The 11495-nt window shown below is 52.2% G+C and overlaps 1 protein-coding gene across 4 annotated transcripts; it reads left to right on the top strand.

Moving 5' to 3' along the window:
* Nucleotides 1-1528: 1528 nt before the first annotated feature.
* On the top strand, nt 1529-10996 carry ATP1B4 (ATPase Na+/K+ transporting family member beta 4). 4 transcript variants are annotated; one of them, XM_064669891.1, is made up of 9 exons: nt 1529-1647; nt 1879-1943; nt 3863-4025; nt 5602-5730; nt 6588-6692; nt 6951-7147; nt 7787-7843; nt 8543-8638; nt 9572-10996. In XM_064669891.1, the coding sequence occupies exons 2-9, from the start codon at nt 1881-1883 to the stop codon at nt 9731-9733; spliced, it is 972 nt and encodes a 323-aa protein (XP_064525961.1). In that variant the 5' UTR covers nt 1529-1647; nt 1879-1880; the 3' UTR covers nt 9734-10996. The 4 variants fall into 4 exon arrangements, with proteins under 4 accessions (XP_064525961.1, XP_064525958.1, XP_064525960.1 ...); XM_064669888.1 differs by having other exon boundaries at nt 1539-1691; XM_064669890.1 differs by lacking the exon at nt 1529-1647 and adding an exon at nt 1657-1733.
* The last annotated feature ends 499 nt before the right edge of the window (nt 10997-11495 follow it).

The raw sequence follows: 11495 nt of genomic DNA, 5'->3' as shown, positions 1-11495 counted from the left end.
GAAAGGTGCTAAGTACAAATCATATAATTGTTTCAAGCATATTTCATCAAGTTAAAAGAAACTAATCCTATCTCTGCTTAAAAAAAAAAAAAAACAAACCACAGCACACCACACTTTAACTGGATAAGAGCCTAATGACCAGCTTCTCCCAGGAGAAAAGGGAAAGTGTACTCTGACAGCGGTGCAAGAGACAAGTTACAAATGCCCAGATCAATTAATGGCAAAGAACACATCACCTCCAGAGAAAACAGCAGTTATTCACCTCGGATGAACTAGAGGAGCCCTGAGCTCACTGCCTGTGTCCCACTGGACAGAGGGGGAGGCATTGGTCCCCTCCTGCTCAGTCGCCCCCACTCTGTGACAGTGATGGAGGAGACAGGTCTGAGTTCCCTCCTCCACTCCGTGCCAGGGCCGGGCTGAGCAGCAGCACAACTGCTGTGACAGGGTGTGTGTGCCCCCGGGGAGCTGCTGGTGCCCTACGATTGCCCAGGCCATGTTAAATCCCTGCATCCCATCCCAGCTCCTGAGCTTCAGGAAGGCAACCCTTGCCCCAAGGCGCCAGCCTGGCCAGGAGGTCCAGCTGTGAGCACAGCAGCCCGAGTGCCCTCCTGCCGGTGGGCTGGCTGCGGGCAGGCACTGGCACCGGTACTGAGTCAGCCCTGCCTGCAGACCCAGCAGGCGTGTGCCAGCCCCGGCCAACTCGGCACAGACCAGGGCAGCTGCCAGACCTCTTTGTTTCCTGCTGTGCCCGTTTATTAGTGCAGCCGGTGAGGGCTTTCAGCCATGCTCAGGAGAGGAGAGGGAGAAGTGGTGCTTTGCCTGCTTGGACGGCACGGTGCAGCCCTGTGGGAGCCTGGGACAGATGTCCCTGTGCCTCCGGCAGAGCCCCAGCCTAGGCAAGGCAGTCTTTCGCCACTGTTGAACAGGGCCTGTCTCTCTTGTGAAGGGAAGGGTCACTGGTCCCATTGGAATCGTGCCAATAAATGAGCTGGTGGATAGTGCCAAGCTCCTGCTGGGACAGACGTGTAAAACGAGCCCTGCTGTTCCTTGAGAGCTGTGTGGGCACAGCCAGAGCTGCCTGTCCCTGCCATCACACCACTGGAGCTGTTCCAGGAGCAGGGCTCCAGCACACAGCCCCTGTGCCCCAGTGCTTCATCCTGTGCCTGTAATTCACTGATGGGTGAAAAATCTGACACCCCCCAGCCCCGGTCTGCTGGATGCCACAGCAAGGTGTCCCTCTGGATTTTGTCTGCTTGGCTGTGCCCAGCTCTTTAAGCCAGGTTGAGGAAGCCAATGCTGTGAACTGCTGGCTGCCATCTTTATTTGAAGGGGTAAATATAGACCTGCCCCTTGCACTGCCCCTTCATTGCGAAAGAGATTTTGTAAGCATTAACCGTGGCCGCTGTGACTGACAAGCACACATTGACCGACATGTGGCCATAGGAAACCCTAGTGATTTGCTAATGTTTATTAACAGCTGCAGGGTCTCCTGGGGGCGAAGAACCTGGCTTCCCATGTAGGGCACTGACTGGCAGTGATGGGGACCCAAACATGAGGCGGGATGCAGTGAGGGGGCTGCAAAGGGCACCAGATTCCAGAGGACTCAGGATGGGATCCTGTTGCATTGAGCTCACCCCTCTTGGGAAAGCAAGTTATTTTTTGATCCACTCCTGAACGCTGAGCTTTGCAGGGTAGGGAGGGAAAGCAGTGTGGCTCCCCACAGACAGGCAGAGGTCTTGGCACAGCTGTGTTTTTGGGAGGTGCTGTGGGGCTATGGGGCTGTGCCTGTGGGTTACTGAGAGCTGGGGTGACATGGCACCCACAATGAGGCTCGTGCTGCTGTGCTAACATTCATATTTCTCTGCATTTCCCACCCAGGGATGGACAGGAACACCAGCACCAGGGGCATGGAGGGCCAGCACAGCAGTTCCAGCCAGGAGGCGGTGAGTGTTTTGGGGGCTGCTGGCCACCCTCCAAGAGGAGAGTGGGAGCTGCTGCAAGGACCTGCTTCATGGCTGATAAATATAACTACTTTGCTTTAGGAAATGCTGCTTTGTCCCTTCGGCAAAGCACTTTGTACTGGAAGGGGAAAGGACAGTGGCAGGTCTGGCTAGTGCTGCTGGCTGATGAGGGGGACTAGGAGGGATGGGGACACCTGGGCACAGTGACTCTGCACACCTGGATTTCAGCAGGAGGAATCCCCCATTGAGAGCTGACCTGGTCTGGGGTGAGGAAAAGGGAAAGCCCCTGGCTTCCCTCAGGACACCTGCAATTGGCAGCACAGAGTGATCTCGCCAGGGATCCAGCTTTTCTTTTCCTGCTGTCATGGCCCACAGCAGCCCAGGGCTGTCCAGTGTTCCAACACATCCTACCTGGCTGTGTCCCCCATCCTGCCCCAGCTGCTGCCACTCCTTCTGCACCTTGTCCAAGTGAAAGGGACTGCTCCAAGACCATCTCTGTCCTGGGCTGCAAAGCTAAACCGCCTGGGAGGTGGTTCATTCCAGACCTGACCCAGCTTCCTAGCTAAGAGGCGTCTGCCAGGCAGTGTGGTTGTCCCATCCTGTCCAGCTGCCCCACACCGATCCCGTGTTTCCATCAGCCCGTACCATGTGTGCCCTGTACCTCTGGCCATGCAGGAGCTGGCTCGGGAAGGGCTCCAGCCTGGGGTGCAGGACCTGGGCCAAGCATTGCCTTGGCCGTACGGGAACCGTGGGCACTGTGCCGGGAGCAGGCTCTGACGCAGGCGGGCTAACAAAGGAGTCCCACCGGGGCTTTAGCCAGAGCCGATCAGGGCAGTCAGTGGGATGCTGATGGTTTACAGCCACGCTGGGTCTGACCAGGCTCCCCAAGGGACACATTCAGGCTTTGGAGTCAGTACTCTGCCCCCATTCTCGCTGTTTTGCAGTATTTGCGTGTCTGCGCAAGAGTTTAATCCCCCCGCCCCCGATTCAAAGGTGTTTCCAAGCCAGGCGTTCTGCCAAGCTGCCGGCCACTTCCCGGCTCCCCCGGGGCAACCTACGGGGTGCAAATGTCTTGTTTGTCAGCCCTGGCTCCAACAGGTGCCCGCGGCCGGCAGGTTTCCATGGCCCTCGGCGCAGACACGGGGCGATGCTGCATTAAATGTGGGGAGGCGATGAACCCATCCAGACCTCAGCATCGCCCTCCTCCCCGGCTGAAAGCCAGGTCGGCACCTTCTCCTACCTCACTGCCTGCTTTTGGAGACACAGAACATGCCCAGGTTCAAGGACGGCTGCTGTGTCTCAAGCGACTCTTGGCCAGGGCCAGGTACAGAGAGGTTTGTGTTCCTCAGTTCTGGACAAACAAGTTTTCACCACCGAGGCAAAATACAAACTGTTGCAACCTGAGGAGATGCTTTTCCCTGGAACTCAGCATAATTGAAATATAACAACACAGGGATTTCTCCAAACACTAAACACTTCCTCCTGCACCAAGAAAAACAAACTGAATGACCTTATATGCTGCTGCCTGCTATCATCTGTGGTAGCACTGAAAATGTGCATTTGAGCTCAGAGATGTTGCAGAAGCGTGGGAACAGTCCTGACCCTCCCAGATCACAGGTTTTCTTTGGTCATGTTCATACAGGTGGGAAAAGATGAGTTTCTGTAAATGCCAGGACAAGGAGACAGTACCCAGTGTGATGGCAGTGACGTACATGTCATGGAAAAATGGGTTCTAAGAGATCTTAAGTCGGAACAGCCAAAACTGCCTCTCTTTAACTCAAGAGTGATGATGGGAAAATGGAAATTTGAAACATTTCCAGCTATTAAGTGCTTTTGCATTTATTTTTGGCCAATGAGATGTTCAGCTTGCCTGTGGGGGTTGTGTTCTGTAACTCTTCCAGGAAAATAAGCATGAGGAGAAGGTCCAAGATCCTGACAGAGGGAAGGACGAGACCAAGGCAGAGATGGGGAGCAAAACCTGGGCAGACCTGGCTGGGGAGATGAAGATATTCCTGTGGAACCCGGAGGAGAGAACATGCCTGGGGAGAACAGCCAAGAGCTGGGGTAGGTCCTTGCTCAAGCCCTACTTCTGGGGATTGTTGCCTTTTCTGCTTCACAACAGATTCACTTAACTGTGAATGTCCTTGATAGCTTGGACTGACTACCCCTGTCCATTTTTTTAGTGTAAATATTTCTAGCCAGTGCAATAAAGAACTAGTGAGGAGGACAAGCAGAAAACTCTTGGTCTGGATGTTAATGTTGACTCAGAGTGTAAAAGCAAAGATTTCAGGCTGCCCAGACTGAGTCCTGGAAAGAAATTTAGAGTCTGAAAAAGTATGGGGGCTGCAGGTCAGTCTGCTGCAGCCATGCATCTCTGCTTCTGCCAGCACCCCAGCTCCTGCCTGTGTAAGTCAGGAGCCTGTGGGAGAGTGGCTTTGGGGTCATCAGGTTGGTAGGGGAAGGGTACTCAAGCTGTAGGGCAGGTGTTTTGTGAAGGGTGCACACCACAGGGCTGAACAGCCCTCCCTGCCTATGTGATCCCTGGCTCTGGGGAGGGAAGAGCTGGTCCCCACTGTCACCCCACAGCTTCCTGGGGTGTGCCATGGTGCCCACAGCAGAACCCACAAGTGCTGTCAGGGCCAGTGGGCTGGGATGTGCCAGTGAGGGTTCTGAGTGCCCTGTCTATTTTATCTGCATCCATGTGGCCCTCAAAAATTACCTCTGAGGCTGGAGGTGCCCTGGGTGGTTAAGAGCAGCCCGTTGCTGTGGGGAGAGCTCTGCTGCAGGCTCGGTGCAAAACCAAAGTGCCACAGCACATGCAGTGATGGTCCCATGCACCTCAGCTCAGCTCACAGCAGGACATGGCCCTCAGTGTTTCCCAGCACCGTGGCTGCGGCAGAAGCACAGCAGGAGAGCACATCTGTGTTCCCAGGGCTCCCCCTGAGCTGCCGGAACGTTTCTCCTGGGAAATGTTTGGGTTAGGGCTTCACTTTGCTTTCTGAACCGCTGGGTTTTATTCATAGGCCGTGGCCTCCTGAGACATCCTCAGCCATGAGCCTGGTCCAGAGGAAAAACAAACCCATTCCCTGAATGTCCGGGCCATGAAACAGCCAGTGTGGTGCTGCAGCCCCGGAGTGTTCAGATGCTGCTCACTGAGTCTCAGCACAGGGTCCCTGCCATGCAGGGGACACGAGTCAGGGCAGGAGCATCACCCCACAGCCCCATCAGGAATTTGGAGGTGCTGAAGCCAGTGGGTATCCTTGCATGTTACCATGCCAAGAGCAGGTGGGAAGGGCAAGAGGCAAGGCTGGGTCTGTCTGTCAGAGAGAGCTGAGGCAGGTGGACACACAGACACCTGGTCCTGACAGCTCTGGGAAGGGCCTTGCAGCAAAAGGGGTACAGAGCCAAGTAGCAGCTGCCCCAGCCCCAGGGCTGGGCAGGGAGTATGTCTGGCTGAGAGTCCTGCACCCAAAACCACCAGGATCTGTGTGCAGGGGGTGTGTGTGCAAGCTCCCACCTCCACCACGGACTCAGAGCTGCGGAGGACGCCGAGCTGAGCACGACTGTGCATCCCTGTGGGATGCCTCCCACGGGATGTGCTCTGGTTGCATCAACAGCAACATGCCTCTGTCTTTTGCAGGCCTGATCTTACTGTTTTACTTCGTTTTCTACACGTGCCTGGCGGGAATGTTTGCTTTTTGCATGTACGTGATGCTGCTCACGCTGAGCCCCTACACGCCCAGGTTCCGGGACCGCGTGTCTCCGCCAGGTAGGTACCCCAGCCAGCCTGACCCTGGGCACCTCTGGGGGCACTTGCCCAGCAATGACCTACAGAAATGGCATGGCTGGGACCTCAGACAAAGCCCTGCTGGAGCTGTACACTCCCACAGTCACCCAGCCCTCCATCACACAGGGTGTTCTCACTTACCTCAGGGCACTGACAGAGCTGCAGGTTCTCTGCAGAGGATCAGACGTCTTAAATAGCCCCATGGGAAGCATTTGTCCTGATTATACTAATTGTTATTCTAATTATGCTATTTATTGTTATCGTTATTCTCAAGGTAAATGGCCAAGTTTAGTCATTTCATAGATGATGCTGATTCATTTCAGCTGCTGCCTGTTTATACCTCATATCTTCAAAACAAAATGCAAATCAAGAGTAACTTTTATTATTTGGGGGAGTTCTGGCAAGATAATGTTCAGAATATCCTTTCCCTGTATCAGACACAGCATTTTCCCTGTGTTTTTGTGTTGGTGGGGAACACAAGGCCCTCTCACCTTGACCCCTGTCTGGAGCCAGCCAGGCAGCTGGGAACATGGAGAATGCCTCAGCCCCTCTGTGCAACCCCAAGCCCATCACTTACCCACAGCACTGCTGAGACCCTCCATATCTCCCCTGTTTCCTGGGATATTTTGACGTGTATATGGTGTTCTCTGGGGGTGAAATAGAGGTGAGGGATCAGTAGGTTGAGAAAAGAGTTGATCTGTGCACTGGTGCTGCCACTCTCATGGCAGCAAGCCCAGCCCCAAGCCCAGTCACAGAGCAACCAGCCCCTACAACACACACCCCAAGCCTGTGGCCAGTCCACCCACGTTTGCTCTATCAGGGTCCATCTCCTTCTTCAGGAGTGATGATCAGGCCGTACTTGAATGGGTTCACCATTGCCTTCAATGTCTCTCAGCCCAACACGTGGCAGCCCTATGTGGACAGCATGCACCACTTCCTAGCAGGTAAGCTCTTCATCACCCCAGGAATCATGCTGGTGAGTTGTTTCCATCCATGCACACATGGGTGCAGGGGTCTCCTCCTGGGCATCTCATGACCCCCATTTGGAAAGCGAGGCTCAAAAGGACATGGGAGCTGCTGTGGGAGGGAGCTTTGCCTTTCTGGGTGGGACTTTCTAATGCCCTTGACATGTGGATGTACTCTGAGAGTGTGGGTCTGTGCAGGTCTCAGGAAATTTTAACAAGTCTCTTGGTCCCCACCAGCTTATGATGACAAAGTTCAAGAAGAAAAGAACATCGAGTGTGTCTCGGGACAGTACTTCATCCAAGGGGGTGATGACAGTGAGGAGAAGAAGGCCTGCCAGTTCAAGCGCTCACTGCTGCAGAACTGCTCTGGCATTGAGGACCCAACATTTGGATACTCCAAAGGCCAGCCCTGCATCCTGCTGAAGATGAACCGGGTACAGAGGAAGCTTTTCATCTCAATTCCTTCCTTCAGTGCATCCCACTGTGATAAAGACCATGCAGGGACTGAAACTCTTTCGCTTCTCAGGCCCAGAGAAAAAGTGAACTAGAATCCCCAAACTTGCTGGCTCATACCCACTAGAAAACATAAAAAAGAAACACTACAAAACTTGCTTGATTTGATTTGCTGAGGCCTGAGTGCTTAGAGGATCTTGTGCCAGGCCCTTCTCTGGGAGGAACTGAGCTTTCAGGGTACATTCCAGACCCCAGGCACTTTACAGTGGGAATTTTCATAGAACTGAGTTTATTTTAAATCTAACAGCGTGGTGGTTCAGTGCATACTGCTGGGAAAATAAGCCTAAGAGGATGTGAACTGTGTGGGGAGGGGGCTGTGTTACTCCAGGGTGTTTGGGCTTTCTGGGTGCTCTGCTCTGCCCCTGCTCTCAGGCACCAATCCAGCACTCAGCCAAGGGCAGGTCACACTGTGTGGGGTGGCAGACCCTGCTGTAGGGACACACAGCTCCTGTCCTGAGCAATGTGACTGGCACCCAGAAAGGTTTAAGCCCTGGAGAAGGGTGGCAGCACATGCTTGGCACTGCATTTCCTACAAGCATGGATGGTTTTTGTTTTTGCAGATCATAGGCTACCGCCCTGGCGCTGGGGTCCCTGTGAGGGTGGACTGCAAAGTGCAGGTACTGCTTTCCTTCATGCTGGGCACTGTGGTGGGTACAAGGCCAAATGCCAATGCTAAATGATGGAACCCACCACCATCTGTCTTCATTTTAGCCCCAAACATTCACAGGACCCACTGCTGCCCATGTGTCTGGGTGCAAGTGGGTGCTAGTCTGCTGAGAGCAGCAGAGGCCACCAGTCTCCTGCTTCCTCACCTTGGCCATCACCCTCTGAGTGCTGCTGGCTGCTGTCAGCCTGACTGGCAGCACTCTGCTCAGCCCCTGTGGGCAGACCTGCTGGGCTGGGTGCTGCAGTGCCAGCTACAGCCTGGAACCGGGGGAAACATGCAGGAGCTGCTCACATCCATCTCCAGCCTCTCCACAGCACCCTCAGTCCTGGGGGGCACCCTGCAAGCCAACTGCAATAAGGGGAAGGAAGGGCTCCCACTGCCCAGGCAGCTGCTGGATCATACCCTAGAAATCAGCAGGCAGCAAACTCAAACCCTTGCCCATGGCTCCATAGCTCCGTTCTGCCCTGGCTAGGATCAGGAGAGCAGCTGTGCTCACAGCAGGCACCCTGCGGGCAGCGCAGCTGAGCCCTGCCGAGGGCTGGCAGGAGACATCCATATTAAAGCTCCTTTGCCTTGCTCTGCAGGGAGCTGCATTTTGTGTCCCATGTCCTATGTGTGTGTGTGTCCTTATTTTTTTTTCTGATCACAGAAAGGCAATGAGAGCCATCTCAGATCCGTGGACTTCTACCCTGGGAACGGGACGTTTGACCTCATGTATTATCCCTACTACGGCAAGTTCACTCATGTAAGTGATGGCTCTGGCATCTCTGTTCTGCCTCTTTGAGGAGGAGAGGGCAGGAGCTGCCGTGCAGAGTACAGATGTGCTTTCTGGCTATTTTGGGCAGATGCAGGCAGGAGGGAGGCCATGGGCACTGGGATTACAGTGCTCTATTTCTGTCTCTGACAAACCACGGGATATCCTTGGGGACTCCTTGCTAGCAATGGGAATGATTACATTTACCAGCTGGAGACTAAGATTGGCATTGCTAACTCCCAGGGAAGGTCTCAACACCAGCATTTTCCCAGGATATTAGGGAAGTCAGGGGTTCGGTGACACAAGAGGAAAAGGATGGGGCATCTGACAAAGCTATGGCAAAACAGCTTTCAGGCTGGATGGCTCCAAACAGAGCAGTCCAACATCAGCAGCTATTTCTGAACATGCTGGCCAGCACTGCTCTGGGCTGTGCTGGGCTGTGCAGTGTTGGGAGGGAACACACCATCACAAAAAAACCTGAAATGGAAGATGAGACAGGCACTAGACTCCTATTGTCATACTGCTGCCAGCTGAGGGTGAGTAACAGCCCCAGATGCCATGTCTGCACATCCTTTGAGCACACAGATCCATGGAACACCATGGATTTCTTATTACAAACCAACCATAGGCTGGTTTTTAGAACAGCAGAAAGTATTTGAGAGTCCCATTGTCTGGTGTTGTCCTGGGTAATCAGCCCAAGAGGCAAAGGTGCACTACAAAACTCCAACATGATCCCATCCCTCTGAGGCACAGACACAGAAAGGCTCAACTTCATCATCCCAAGGGATCATGATGGACATCAGGGAAACGCTCTCAGATGCCTTGGGAATCGTGAACCAATTACTAATGATTTTACTGATCGTGAGAGCCCAGCCTGCCTTTCTGCTCCCTCAAAAATTGCACTTAAATCTCCCTTCTTTTCAGGTCAACTACACATCCCCACTGGTGGCCATGCACTTTACAGATGTGGAGAAGAATCACTTGGTCCCCATTCAGTGCAGTCTGAATGGGAAAGGGATTATCAATGACCTTAACAGCGACCGCTTCCTGGGCCGAATCATCTTCACACTCAGCATTGGGAAGTAGCCACTGCCAACACCAGGCACTTAGGTTAAGTCAGTCAGAGGCTTTTTCCTTTTTAAAGCTTCAAGCCAGCATTTTTTCAGCTAGGAAAAACAGGCACATGGAGATTATTGTTATTTATTTTTGTTCATAGTTAGGAAACAAAGGAAATGCAATGGAGCATGGATCCACATTTTTCATCCCCTGATGTAAATCATTATTAGTAAAAATTAAGTTATCTCCTGGGCAGAGAACCTGCAAAAGCATTTCAGTTTTGATTAAAAATCCTCTGGTATCTGAATGCTATTTTCATAAGGTCTTTTACGATTGACCCCTGTGGAATGCATTTTTCCTGGCTTTAAATTTTAAATTTTACCATAGTTTTTATGTGCATTTCTCAGGCAAAAGCTAACAAGAGGGTAGTTTATTAGCACTATTATTGTTAAAATAATAAACAGCAAAAATTCTGGATTATGCCTGCAATAACTGAGTTAAAAAGTGAAAATGGCAGTTCTCAAAATGCCTTCTAGGACCTTCAGCACCAGAAGCATCTTGACTGCAGCATTTTACACAGCTTGTTCAGCACACCCAGGGTGTTGAGCAAGGGCCACATAGAAAATCATTTGCCCTTGAACCTTTCCAGCTGTTCCTTTCTGATGTGGGAAGATTAATGCATTTGTCCCTCCCTCCTCCTCACTCCAGTACTTCTCTCTGCCCCAGGAATCCTCATCAAGTCTCTTAGGCAGGGCCAAGCAAAAGGAGCCCTCTTGTCATGGTTCACAGGTTGGCAGTGCCTCATTGCTTCCCCTGATCAGGCACAGAAGTGCCCAGAGCTTTCAGACTGGTTCTTCCCTGGTCCAGAGAGGTCACAGCTCTAACGCTGCAGCAGCCACAGGGAAACACTCGGTGGTTTAATTGTTAAAGGGTCAATGTGGATATGGATGAAACCCCCAGCTCATCATCCCCAAAGGCTGATGGAGCACATCTGTCCCTGTCCCTGAGCAACCTCTACTGCACGGGCCACCCGACCCTCCCAGCCCTTGTGTCTGAGACATGAACTGCACTCTGCATGTTGGGAGCTACGAGAACACAGCAGGACAGGACACCTTGGGATAATGTACTAGTTGGAAAGCACACTTACTAAAATTATTGACTGAACAGGAGCATTATGGTATGTTTGTCCTACATCCTAGTCCAGGTACTTAATCTGCCGTCATTTCCTGATCTATATAAGTCTCTAAGAAGTAATTTTTTGTATTAAAAATAAAGTGACTACAGTAAAATTAACTCTGTGGTAGCATTCTTCAAACACTGGTGTAAGAGATGCAATTTGTGACTTTAGCTCCCTGTGCTGGCCAGTTAGGGACTGAATTTCAAAGCAGTGTGTAACTTGATCCTGGAATTCTGAGCACTTGATTAAGTGGAATTCTGAGAACTTGATTAACTTCCTTGGGCCAAAGAGTTTAGGAACCCAGAACAATAAGACTCCCTCTACACTATCACAACCAACCATCTGGCAAAACCTATTTATTAAGAACTGTTAAAAACCTGAACCAGAGGTAGTTTAGGAACTAATTCTGCTCAGATGTCATCATTCAGATGACACTGATAGAGCCAGGGCAACACAATCATTCTGCCTGCACAAGTTATCTGAAAGGGCATCTTCTGATCAACAGAAACTGTCTTCTGCCAAGGAGGAGGATGCTGGGGAGGATGCTGGGGGAGTGGCTCTTCTTTTGCCATCAGAAATACATTGAACCCACGAGCACTCCTCCCCCTGCCAATT

The sequence above is a fragment of the Pseudopipra pipra genome, chromosome 13 (genome assembly GCF_036250125.1).
Source record: "Pseudopipra pipra isolate bDixPip1 chromosome 13, bDixPip1.hap1, whole genome shotgun sequence".
Taxonomy (NCBI): domain Eukaryota; kingdom Metazoa; phylum Chordata; class Aves; order Passeriformes; family Pipridae; genus Pseudopipra; species Pseudopipra pipra.
This window is presented reverse-complemented; position numbering and strand designations above follow the sequence as displayed.